At 37.4% G+C, this 13,511-nt stretch overlaps 1 protein-coding gene across 4 annotated transcripts in view; it reads right to left on the reverse strand.

Moving 5' to 3' along the window:
• stard13b (StAR related lipid transfer domain containing 13b) overlaps positions 1–13,511 on the reverse strand; it is a 44,148-nt gene that overhangs the window by 16,207 nt on the left and 14,430 nt on the right. Inside the window, exon 1 of one of the 4 annotated variants that reach the window (XM_079885585.1) lies at positions 11,915–11,969. The exons of 2 other annotated variants lie outside the window; for them this stretch is intronic. Coding sequence is in view for 1 of the 2 variants with exons in the window: in XM_079885584.1 (XP_079741710.1) it covers positions 3,517–3,529 (13 nt within the window). In the remaining variant the exon portion in view is untranslated. Of the gene's footprint in view, positions 1–3,516; positions 3,639–11,914; positions 11,970–13,511 lie in introns of those variants that run through there. One more of the 4 variants, XM_079885584.1, reaches the window with a different exon arrangement.

Consider the following 13,511-nt stretch of genomic DNA (forward strand, 5'->3'; position numbering starts at 1 on the left):
GGAACATTCATAAATATATTGATTTGTCGGTCCACTGAACAAAAAAATTTTTTTTAGGGTTGACCAAAAAGGTCAAAGACCCTTAAGAGTGTTAAAAAATAAAAACGGGAAGGAAAATCACAAATAAATAGCAGCTATGAGATAAATAAAGAGTAAATGGAGATTATTTTATCTTGAGAAAAAACACCTCAATAAACTCACATGCTCAGATCAGCCAATATAGCAAAGTCTGCAATAAAGAAATTTCAATATCAACTCCAACTTATCTCATCAAAATCTTTCAATGCCACATTATATGATCTATACCATCCACGTTAGTTTTACGTATGTTTACTTTTACTGCATGTGTCAATAATTGTCTCATGTGTGCTGTTTTTATTTTTTGTAGAAGGAGAAATATCTGAGACAAAGATGACAACAGTCAGTGACATAAGCTGTTCATAAGCTGATCTCACAAAATATGCGTAAAATACACACAATTTAATACTGACAGCTAGAAAGAGAAATGTGATTCAGTGTTTGGGCTTGAAACAGCTAAATCCGATATTTACAAAACAATATAAGAACATAAGCACATGGGTTCTTTTGTTTAAGATTTCATCGCTTTTCAACCAGCTATCAAGTTACTCAAGTTCACTGTCAACAAATCATAATTATAAACATCTGCTATATACTTTAATACCATATAAAAATGACTGAAAGTCACATTCGGTTCAATTACAATGTATTTGTTTAGCGCTTTTCACAATACAAAACACTGCCTTACAATCCACAGGGATCAAGCCAAAAATTCCTTAAGATGTTTAGATAAGATGAGGAAGAAACCATGGGAGGAACCAAGACACAGACCGGCAAGTTTAAACAAATGCAGACTATACATGCACAAACAAACACCCATTGACAATATATGAAGTAGGTAGATCCTGTTTAGTTCATTTGTCAATCAATAAAACTGTATATCATCCAATGTATCTTAAAACCTTAGGATCTAACAGAAACTTTTCTACTGATTCTTGAATCTTAAACAAAGTCTCTTTAACAGCCATTCTCACCTGATTCAGCAGTACAGGAGTGACTCTATAAGGTGACCTTCAACTTATACAACTCTCAACAGCTCAATAATAAAAAAAATGCCTGAATCTCATGCCAAACCACTTGACAATCAAAATCACGCCCCAAAGGGTCTCCTGTGGGTGGGTGCAGCCCATATGCCCGCCTTCCGAGTTGCGTCAGAGAGGCAATCGCCTGGGTTTCCATTCATCATATTGACAGTAACATGTATAACCATGGTGAGAATTCCTGCGCTGCCTCCACCCCACTAAGATTACATTTCTTTTGTGTCACCTCATTTACCGAACAATACGGTTTGTTCACTTCAGCAGCTCATGTGGGAAAGACTAAATGCTGCACACGTCAACTGATGTAAGATTTTTCTTTATAAGCATGTCACGAAACTCAGAGCCTATAGCTACTCAGCACAACTATAGCAGTAACCTCTGAGGGATTTATATGACTGAAGTAAACTAATGCATGTAACAAGCAAAGCTACTGGCAAATATTAGCAGATAAAATGTCCTTGAGGTTCAAAAGCCCACGATATGACATGAAATTACAAACATTTGATTGTATACATATATTTTCACAAAGTCCTCCCTAAATATGTCACAAAACAGTTTAGGGGTTGACTTAATCGTTGATACAAATACTTAGACAAGGTTGACCAATGAGGCCGATATTTAATATATATAAAATATTTAAATATTTTTGAAATATTACTACAATTTAAAATAACTGTTTTTGTAAAAATGTATTTATTCCTGTGATGGTAAAGATGAATTTTCAGCATTATATCTCCAGTCTTCAGTCACATGATCCTTCAGAAATCATTCTAATATGCTGATAAGCTGCTCAAAAACATTTCTTATTATAACCAATGTGTTGCTTTTCTTTGATTCTTTGACAAATAGAAAGCATTTATTTGAAATAGATCCTAATTTTGCATATATGCATTAAAATGATTAAAAACAAATAGAGAGAAACTTCTAACATGAAGTACATTACAAAAAAAATTAAGAACAGAACTCAAACTCCGCCATTCATTTGCTATTTAACATCTATTATAATCAAAACAACCAAAACTGCTCTGGATATCCCAAGTGAATTTAAATGACATTTCTTGTGTAAAACACTGGAGTATAGAAAAACAGGTAACACTTTATTTTAGGGTTCAATTTTCACTACTAACTAGGTGCTTATTAGAATGCATATTACTAGGATATTGGCTGTTTATTAGTACTTATAAAGCACATATTAATGCCTTATTCTGCATGACCATATTCTACATCCCTTAATCCTACCCAATACCTAAACATAACAACTACTTTACTAACTATTAAGAAGCAGTAATTAGGAGTTTATTAGGAGTTAATAGTGATTATGTGTTCCCGAAAAACAGTAACAAAAAAAAAGTATGTAACATTTAATGAACAAATTCCCTTTAAAGATTAAACAAAGTTTGTTCACAATAGTGTATGGAACACAAAATAATCCTCTCTAATAGAAAAATTTGTATCTATTTAAAAGCAAATATCACTGTTATATAAAACATCAACATGCCTGTAACTGAAAACTGAGCGCCATTCAATTGGTTCAACAGAAGGTGAGGAAACCTCCTTTGTGACTAAGCATCAATTCCCAGGAGTGCTGTGGGTGATACATAGCACCTCCTGCACTGTACGGTAACACTGAAAGTGTAGCGGCATCCTTATCAACGTCCCACAGCTGCAGCCAATGCGGTAACAGCCCGAAACCTAAGCTGGGAATTCCACGTCGCACAGTATTCCGTAACACTATCCAGAAAGCTACGATTTCTTTTCCGTCATTGTCTTTTCTCAAAGAATCGGAAGGATAAAGAGCTCAGCTACTGGCACGCCACCAGCGGGGGAAACTCTCGCTTTTAAATGCGACCAAACTGCGTGCAGAGTACAATGACTGCCACAACAATAACTTCGTAACACAGCACGCCACCGACACAATGCTAAAAGAGTGCCGTTTAATATGTGCGAAACACAGACACCTTTCTTTCCTCGTTGAATAACCTTATGTAAAAGAAGGCGGGATACGGTGTTCACTCAAGGTCAGCCATGGCACACGCTGGCACTTTGGCAAGCTGTCACAAATCCCGTTAGGAATTGAATACACTTAAGAATTTGGTGTAGGATTTTTGTTCTAAACCCTTTTCACTTGGGAATTACAAGTAAATTCCACAAATAATTACAAAGAAATGGCAAGTAACAAAATTAAAAATGAACTTTTTAAGTAGAAAGACTGAAATTGTATTTTCTTGAAAAAATGTCATCTAGACATCTGTCACAATGTTTAGCTTCACAGATGTGTGGATTCTGGGAGTTATTCAAATGCCATGCAACTTACAAAAATTTGAAATAAGCCATAAATAAATTAAACGCAGTGGAAGAACAGATCAATGAAATTTTATAAAGTTGTACATGTACTTACGAGAGACTTTCATCCTGTTAAAAAGAACAGTCCTGTAAAGTTTAAACCAGAATTGCTTCTTCCCAAAACATCTTTTCTGTGCGCTCTTAACTCTCTCCTCTTCTGCTTCTCTCTTCTCAGCTTTTGTGTTTCTCTCTCTCTCTCTCTCTCTCACTTCCTATTTCCCTCCCCTTTATTTTTCACTCCCTCTGTCTTTGATTTACTCTCATTGGTCCTCAAGTCCAAGCCCCCTTCCAGTATATCTACCCCCTCCATTCCTCTTCTCTCTTCCACTTAAACCATCACAACTCACTCCTTCTCTTGGCACTGCCCTTTCGGTCGCCCTCTAAGTGGCAGGACATTGGCAATGCGGGACTTTCTTTTCTTGCCGTCTTATGACGTAATCAACCCCCACTGATCGGTCTCCCAAACCTACAATCTAGCTCATGTAGTAAAGACTGCAGGATGTCTCACATCCCTTACCTTTGAGTTTTATAGCTTGGGGGGCGACTTTGATGTTGGCAAAATCTTCCAGGGTGAAACAGTCGCCCTCTTCCCTCTTAAAAGGTTCTTTCTTAGAATCTACAGATTCAAGTAGAACCTTCAACATTCATGGAACCTTTCCATTACACAAAAAGTTTCTTTATATTCAGATTTTTTTAAATGTTCTTCACTCTAAGAAATGTTTCTTTTAAGAACTGTTCTTTGGGGAACCCAAAAATGGATCTTCAGTGGCATCGCTCCCTTTTGGAACCTTCCTGTTGCTGGGAAAATGGGACAAACTGGGGGAAACCGAAAGAGAATGTAACATCAAAAGAAGCGAACATTAAAAGAGATTCACTGGGGAAAATATGGCACATTTCAACACGTTATCTAGTGTCAGCTGAGTGTTTGCTGCCCACCGATTGTAACATACATCAGAAATGTGACCCAAAGCATTATGGGAAGGCCCTTGTGGGCTGTAGCTACTGCAGTGGGATCAAACAATAAAGAAAGAAGACAAAAGACTGTCGCCAACAGAATGCCAGAAAGCATTCCACCAAACTCAAAAGAGCATCTTTGTTGTCTGATCGAGCTTTTTTAATAATGGTTTTGGGCCATATCATTGTTGCAATGCATTACAAACAAATATTGAAACAGTATTTATTTTGTTAAATACATATAGAGTTGCATATGAGGTGCATATAATTATTATTATCATACCATAATATGGTACATTAGATATTGTGCATCGATACTTTTAAATATATTTAACATACTAAAAACATTAAATAAATGTAAAGGTATACAGTGTAAATAATGTTAACATACTAAATAATTTAATACAAATTTATAATTTTACATTTTTAAATAAATTATTTCAAACAAATTATATATTTTATATTTATATTTTATATATATATATATATATATATATGACAATATATAATGTATAAAATAAACAATATATCAAATGTACATAATAAACTCTGTAGGATCTTATTTGGATATTTAATCTTATCAGAGTACTAGCTCTCCATAACGTCAGTCTTAGAAGGTCAGTCTTAAAGGCTTCAGGCAACAACACCATTAAACCCAGGAACAGCAATACAAGGAACGGCTGTGAAACGTTATGAATCAACCAGACGGGGCTGTCGAGTGACAGAAAACACCCATGATACAGGCTCACAATCTCTTACAGTAAAGCCTGATGCTCTCATTGGAAAACACCTGGAGGTAATTCATGGCATAGAATCAAAGTTCCACTGGCTGAGTCATACGCCCCTGAGGAGACGCAGGATTGACAGACACCTCTTGGAACTCAAACAAATGCTTTTTTCGACTTCTGATTCCACTGTGTCAGAATAGACAAGCTTCCTTGGAAGAGGAAACTATCTTCTATACTAAATGACAGACAAACATGAGACTGTTGTCTGTGGAAACCTCTGTGCTGGATGTGTCATGGTAAAACATCCGAACATCTGGTAAGACAATGGAAAAACTTTGCATCAAAATCATTGGGTCAAACATTTAAAGATATACACTGACCAACTATATATATATATATAGTATATATCCTAAAAGAAGGGTCACTATTGGCCACTATTCTTGTCATAGCATTACATGTAGGCCTGGTTTCACAGACAGGGTTTAGATTAAGCCAGGATTAGGTCTTAGTTCAATCAGGACATTTAAGTAGCTTTTATAAATGTGCCTTAGAAAAAAACATCACTGATGTGCATCTTGAGACAAAACAATGGCAGTGACATATTTCAAGATATGTCAGTGCAAGTTGCTTTCAGTCAAAACAGCTCAAACATGCATTTTAGTCTGGGACTAGACTTAAGTCTTGTCTGTGAAACTGGGGGAAAATGACATTTTATGCTCAAACATGAATAGATTTTAAGCCTGTGTTCAATTTCCGAAAGCTTTTATCATCAGCGGTACTTCACTACCCCACATCCTGATCTAAAAGTAATGTCCTTGAGCAAGAGCTAAATATTTACACGTGGTAATGCGGCTCATGTGCATGAAAAGAGACGCGATGAGTATGGGGACATGCAGACGTGCCCAAAATCTGTATACGCTCTGTCTGGCTAGTGATGTGGTGTGTCATGCCAAAACAGACATAAATCCGGCTCAGATTACCATCTCCCTATTGTTCGTATGGGGATTATATTACGACCACACAATGTGTATAGTGTAAAGGGCAGCAAATGTATAAACATGTCTGCGGTTGAGCGTAACGTGATTGATTGCCATGTATGGTCAAACATTTTGGGACACTGGGTTTTTAAAACACCATTCACTGTATGTGTGTCTACGTCAGATGAGTCTATAGACGTCAAAGAAGCGTTCATGCATCACCAAAACACATATAAACTGGTAATGATTCATCTCACCCAGCATCATCTTACCTAAACACATCTGACCAATGCAGGAGCGTCATGTACCTATTTTTCTGAGGACATGCCAGTGCTAGACGAGATAGCAAAGAATTAAACCATTTATACGGGTGGTTGGGGTCCACTGCCATTTTCGACAATGCTTTTATTATTTATTTTGGCTACTTTTCAAATGACTTTTATGGAGAGATTTAGTTTTACCTTTGTCACAGATCCAGTCTTTCAATATGGAAATCCATCATAAAAATATGAATTATCATGGTTTTAAAAAATGCAATTATCTTATATGCACAGAAATAAATTATATTTCAAAGTATATTCGAATAGAAAACCATAAGTTTAAATAGTAATAATATTTCACTATATTACTGTATTTTGACAAATAAATTTGATGAGCATAAGAGACTTCTTCCAAAAACATTAAAAATAGTAATGTTTCCAAACGTAAAAAAAAAGGAAAGAAAAAGTTTTTATATATATATATATATATATATATATATATATACACATATATATATATATATATATATATATATATATATATATATATATATATATATAACTGAGATATAACAAGACCATTTGTTACAAAAAAAATTAAATTACATTTTTACTATCATTTACCTGCCAGACTGCTATTAAATGCAAGTCAAACATAATTTGAGATGCAGCAGAAATATTAATTATTTTCAGAATTCTCCTGTGATGTCTGACATAGTGTTAATGGACCAACAAAAGTGTGCGAACTGAAGAAACACTCGTTTGTGTGTGTGTGTGTGTGTGTGTGTGTGTGTGTGTGTGTGTGTGTGTGTGTGTGTGTGTGTGTGTGTGTGTGTGTGTGTGTGTGTGTGTGTGTGTGTGTGTGTGTGTGTGTGTGTGTGTGTGTGAGAAGGTGATCAAATGAAAACTTGTTTGTGCTCAGCTTGATGCTTGAACACTTACAGACAGCGCCAACAGCTATTGAGAGCCCTATTCAACTCAGAGGTCGGAACTGCTGGCGAAGCAAAACGTGGCTTTACAGGGGAAAGCCGTGGGTCATGGTGGAAACGGTGTGGGAAAACTCCTCTATTATCTCACTGCCTAGGTTTTAATTAACACTAGCACCAGAGCTTCAGGAACCCCTGTTGGGCAACATCCTACATACAATAGTCAGGAATTAAAGAGAGGTGCCACTCAGTAATCTCACAACTTCACACGTCCACTCCTCTGTGGCAGGAGTTTTGCTGATAGAGGTTCACAGCTGGGCTGTGGGCCAAAGGAAATTACAATCGCTGGGAAGTAATGCACAAAAGCAGCCCTCCAGATAAGATGTAATAAATTCTTCTTTCTGACTAAACATTTGGAAGAACTGCTGCCTTCATGGTTGGCAAAAACAACAAGGATTAGGTCAGTCGGGGTTTTTTGGGAGGACATCACGCTCGTAATACTCATTTCCCGACCATGTCATGGGTTTTAAACAAGTATAATTTTATGATGAAAACAGTAGGTAAAGTCGCAGACAGTTAGTGTACTTGTGCTATTTTTATGACTATCCTCCATGGCATGATGTTGATGCTGCACGTCTAACTCGTACTATAAGCCAAAAAGAGCCATTTCTGATTCTGATTTCCTAAGTATCTGCTCGGCTAACCCCTTTCGAAGAACCCGATTCATCAGGTGCAAAATGTACATGGATCAACAACATCTTTGTTGATCCTGGAACAACATTCCAATCAACCAATCAGATTTGAGGGATATATTTTTAGTTTATGTTAAGTTTAAGCTTACAACCAGGGTTTGGTTCTTCTACATCAGTGTTCTTCACCTATCATTTCCCTTTGATTTTTGGGATAGCTTATGGGTAGGGTTAGGTTTAGGGATATGGTTAGGATTACATTTTTGGACAGGAATGTTGTTCCAGGATCAGCAAACTATGTTGACCCAGGATTTCGTCTAACTTAGCAAAATCAGGGCGTGCAACCCCTTTTGACGAAGAAAAGAAAAAAGAAAGTAGACCCACACAGGAGTGTGGGTCTACTTTCAAAGTCACACAGTGAGAGCTTATTGATTTTGAGAGTGAAAAACACTTGTTGACTGCTGATAAAAGCTCATTGGGTCACAAGTCACTCTGTGTGTTTTAGTCCTGAAATGAATTCAAACAAGACTGGCGCAGCTGTGGTAACACACTCGCCTGATCCATTCAAGGACACCCACTGATTGTCCGCTTTCATCCACAAACCTCAGTCAGGGTAAGCCTTATTTGAGGTCACTCACCATAAAAATATACCATCTTTTACTATAGTGAATCAATTCAATGTACCTAGCATACGTTTTGGTGTTCTGTATAGACTATTTTCTTGGACTATTGTTATGGTGCTTTTTTGTCATTTTTGGAGGCTAAAATATGTGGTCATTTTATCTTAAATGGATGAAGATACTTCAAAATATTTTTTTATAGTGAGTAAATGATGACAGAATCCCATTAGGATTAAAACTGCACATAAAAGAGATGAAGGCTATCAAAGCACTATCAACGTTTAATGATATTTTTACATTGTGTCCATTACTCATAATGATCTTGTGAATACTGACATCAATGTGAACCTAAATGCAGCCAACATTGTTTGAATCCTAACAAAGAATGACAGCTTCAAATGATATGTCCATTTCGGGAGTCCTGCACGTGGTGGAAGAGCCTCTTCTGGTAAATATTTGGATCGCTCTAACCACGGAAAATCGCTTTGGGTTGTTTGTCACACTGCACATTTGTGTAAAATATGATACACAACAGAACGTTCCTCCACAAAAGGAAAAAAAAGGAAATATATGGGAGGATTAAAGTGTAGCCGTATACCAAATAAGCCCATGACGTCTCTGCATAACGGGTCTTAAATTCACCGGCCCCATAGCTGTAAATTGATAGTACATTTTTGACATTGCGGCCGCTGTGGAGCAAGCCGAAAAGCTACTGCAATGGAGAATGCCAGGTCGTTACGGCAAAAACCGACGCTCCTCCAGTTTCAAGTAAAACCGAGACATTCATACTTTATCAACTTTCCTAACCACAGAGCAGTGACTCTAAACTCCCCAAAATAGAGGGCTAAATAAGGATTGGCGAGTAATATTCAATGCTCTGAATGTTACCAAACATCTGGGAAATGTAAATGTGACACTTCGTAAACAGGTTGTGTGTACCAAAGTACCAGGACTTTAACCAAAGTGAGGTGACAGGAAAAGTGCAGCAAGGATTTTTGCAGCCTTTCTTTTTCATCAAAAGCTTAATGTTTCTTGACAGTCAAAACATATTGAAATGTTAAAAGGAGGTACTGACCAAAAGATTTTCTAAGCTGTGGCCAAAAGTGTTAAGAAACTATAATCCAGAGCCATAGAGCAGGTGTTCGCGTTCTGACCTCAGGGGTCAATATGTCTCTCCGCCACACATGTCTTCCATTAAAACCTCTCAAGTGAGCAGCTATACAAGGAAAGGCAGCTCAACCTGAACCACCACAAGAATACCTCAGGACCTTCCCTCCAGACACAAGATCCCCTAAACAAGACAAAGAAAAATCAATCAGATGAGCTCCCTGAAAAAATACATCTAGCAGACCATCTCTGTGTGCCAGATAAACACTTCCAGGCGCTGGCCTACAGCCATTTTCCCACATGCTAAAGTGTTTTGACAGCCATTTCAGGAGCTCTGCGGTTTGATTTTGTGTATATTTCCAGAGAATTAACATTAATGTGCATTTCAGCAGAATTTGTTCATCAAAGCTTGCTGCCGTCATCCACTCAGCGATACTCAAAGACTTACAGGAAGATCTGTTGGGTGAACCTTCGAAAACCATGTTAAGACAAACAAATCATTCTTGAACCATCACAAGAGAGATGAACGAGTCTGGACGAAGGAGGAGAAAAATACGCATCTACCAGACAATATCAAAACAATCCACTCACGAAAAATAATAGTTCATACGAAACGAAAATCAGGTCAACATTTACTCACCCTAATGTCGTTCCATAGAACATGCCATTGAACATTAAGACAACAGTGTACTGGTCTCAAAATCATTCTTTTGAGTCTGATCTTTTCAATTAATCATTTGATTCGGTTCAGATTCGTTACTACTTCTATCTTGAACTCTCATGAGCAGTGATAGTTCATCCGAAAATGAAAATCAGGTCAACATTTACTCATGTCGTTCCGTTTTTTTGCCGCACAACATAAACAAAGACATTTTTAAGAGAATACTGGTCTCAAAAATCTTGTCAATTAATCATTTGATTCGGTTGACTCATTACTTTTATTCTGACCTCTCATGAACAAGACACAGAATTAGGGCATATGTCAATATATTCAGTGAATATCTGCATAAAATTCAGTATTTTTTCTAACCCAAAGCTAACCTATGACATATTTCATGTTGCTTTTTTGCCCTTTTTGAAGCTTGACAGCTCTAGTTCCAATTTGTTATAAGTTTTTCACAATTGTGTCTATTATGTTCTATGGACGACAGAAAGTCATGCAGGTTTGGAACGAAATAAATGAGGAAAAGATGGTGCTGCTTTTTGGGGAGTTTTTGTCATAACAGTTTATCAAAATTATCTGCTTCTCAGTCACTTCCTCTATTTAGTTCTTCCCCACCTCAGGACATGTGTGAATACGTGAAGCACAATGACAGCCTGTACATACGTGTTCAGCGTGTGAAAAACACCTCAGACACTGTTATAATGACATGTCAAATCTTTGCACCTAAAATCAATAGGTGATTTTAAAAATACCGTTTCACAACTATTTTCCATGTCATGAACACAGAGTGTATCCTGTAATTCACGTTGCTTTGTGATACAGTATAAACATTCTCACAACACTGCAATTTGGCTTTCCGTGCCAATGTCTCACAGCTGTAGGATGTTGCAATTATCAGCACACATGTCTTGCTCTTGCTGCAAAGCAGGTTTAAAAGAAACTACAATCTCTGTAATTTCACTCAAGAGTGTCTGTATATATCAAAGAAAAATGCTTCTTACAAAAATGTATGTGGCGGTACCAGAAGGTAATGAATAGCATATTGAAGTAAAATGGTGTTTATGGCACTTCCAGGTATTTCAAAAAATATCATTGTGATTTCGTGTTCACATGGTATTGCCTTTGCACATGGTATTATTATATATTACGTATTATATATAATAAAAAAAAATAATAAAAAAAGCCAAACTATCCATATAAGCTTTCTAGTTCTGTATAGATTCATTTTAATTAAAATGGTTATAAAATGATAAAGCATTGAGGTCTGTGGTTCACATTTGCATCAGCAGGGGTCTCTCTTCATCTAAAAACACTGTCTAAGCTAATGCAACTGGAACAAAAATAGTCTTAAAATATTTAAAAGAACATTTTCTCTAACAATAAGTATAAAGACAGAAGACAGGCCCTGTGATTCCATGACTTCTTGCCGTCTAACTTAATTCCCATCATATATTAAAACATGCCAGAGCAGAATATTTGAAAAAGCCAACAAAGCACTATTCACTGAAAGGGGAAAAAACTAAATTACCTTACTACATTCTTTATTCTATCCTTGAAATAATTCTCAGTCATTGGTGATTTATTCATCTCTCTCAGACTTTGTCAGCGCCAGGGTTATATTTAGAAATGCAGAGAAAGTCACGACCCACAGGTCTGTTAATATGTCACGTCATCCATGGTCACTGCATTCAGACTCTGGCACACATTAGTGAAGGTTGTCAATGATTTACCCTCGTGTGACACAGATAACCCTTACCAGCTGTGCATACACATTCACGAGCTGGGTTTAACAACAGCAACACAAAGCATCCATCGTGTATGAAATACAATAATGTAAAGAAGTTATAATAAAGCAGTTACATGCTGAGAACTTCTTAAGTAATGGATAGGACTGGACTCATTCACTTTCAGGATAAATGGGTTTACCATCACAGCCACTGATGGTTTGCCACTGGAAACATTTATGCATCCTCAGTACACACATTTTCACCATGCCTCGTCCGTCTACCATCGACGAACGTCTCTAACACATCTGAGGAGACTAAATTCTGAAGGGAAACCCACCAGATTCCATCCACACTGGACCAAAGCCACGTCTAAGAACAAAACCTAAGGAGCCTGTTTACTTTACGAGCTTTTTAAGATCTCTGGGAATCATTTGTCCCCTGCACTAATGAGCACTCAGCCTGGAAATCAACCCTAATTTTCTTGTGGTTTCTAAGGCCCCTTTTGGTTTTGAACTCTCAGGATATCACAATCTGATGATGTTCCAGATCAAATGTTTGAATCAGATCTCCTTGAGCAACGGACAAGCCACTGTCACTGTTGAATAAACTAGACTTCACCTCCCTACAAAGAATCCTTCATCAGAGAGAGTTTTGGGCCTGATGGGGCAGCATTGCAATTGAGCTCTTCAGAGAAGACCATTTCAACGAATCCGATATCTACCACTTAAGCATGCCAGCATTTGGCCATCCTGAGAGGCACTACGCTTTCAAAGAATAGGATATATCCAGTGAAGGAGCGAGAGAAAAGGTGAAGTGCTTTTGCTGCTTTTGGCTCGAGTGGCTTGGGCCTCTACCCCACTTATACTTCCAAAAGCAGACAACGTTCCCGTGGGGGTCCAGCGTCGTGCTTCTCAAAACCTTCCCATCATGCAGCTCTAATGGAAGCATTCTCAAAGTCCTTCTCAAATGACCTGCTCACCCACACAGCGAAGAACGTAAAGACAGTTTTCCATAGATAAATGAAATACAACTTCAACAGCAAATAACAAAAAAATAACTTCTAGGTGCCCATAAATGTTGCATGTATAACTAAAAACATCTGGTGATAGATCGATCGATCGATAGATAGATAGACAGACAAATGTGTAGTTTTGCAATACAAATAACCATTAAATGATCAAATTCCCATCAATAAATTAAAACAGTCAGAGGAGATGTGGTAAGAAAAATAAAAGTGAGCATCACCCGTAAACACCATATTAAAAATTCCTCTGGGAGAGGATGGGAGGTGACAGCAATACAACAGTGTGGTAATGATCTTTACAGGGAGAGTCGTTACGAGCTGTGTGGGAGAGGTCGGGTATGACACAGCCCTTTGTCCTGACTCCTGACCCCTGC

The sequence above is a fragment of the Squalius cephalus genome, assembly GCF_949319135.1.
Source record: "Squalius cephalus genome assembly, chromosome: 11".
Taxonomy (NCBI): domain Eukaryota; kingdom Metazoa; phylum Chordata; class Actinopteri; order Cypriniformes; family Leuciscidae; genus Squalius; species Squalius cephalus.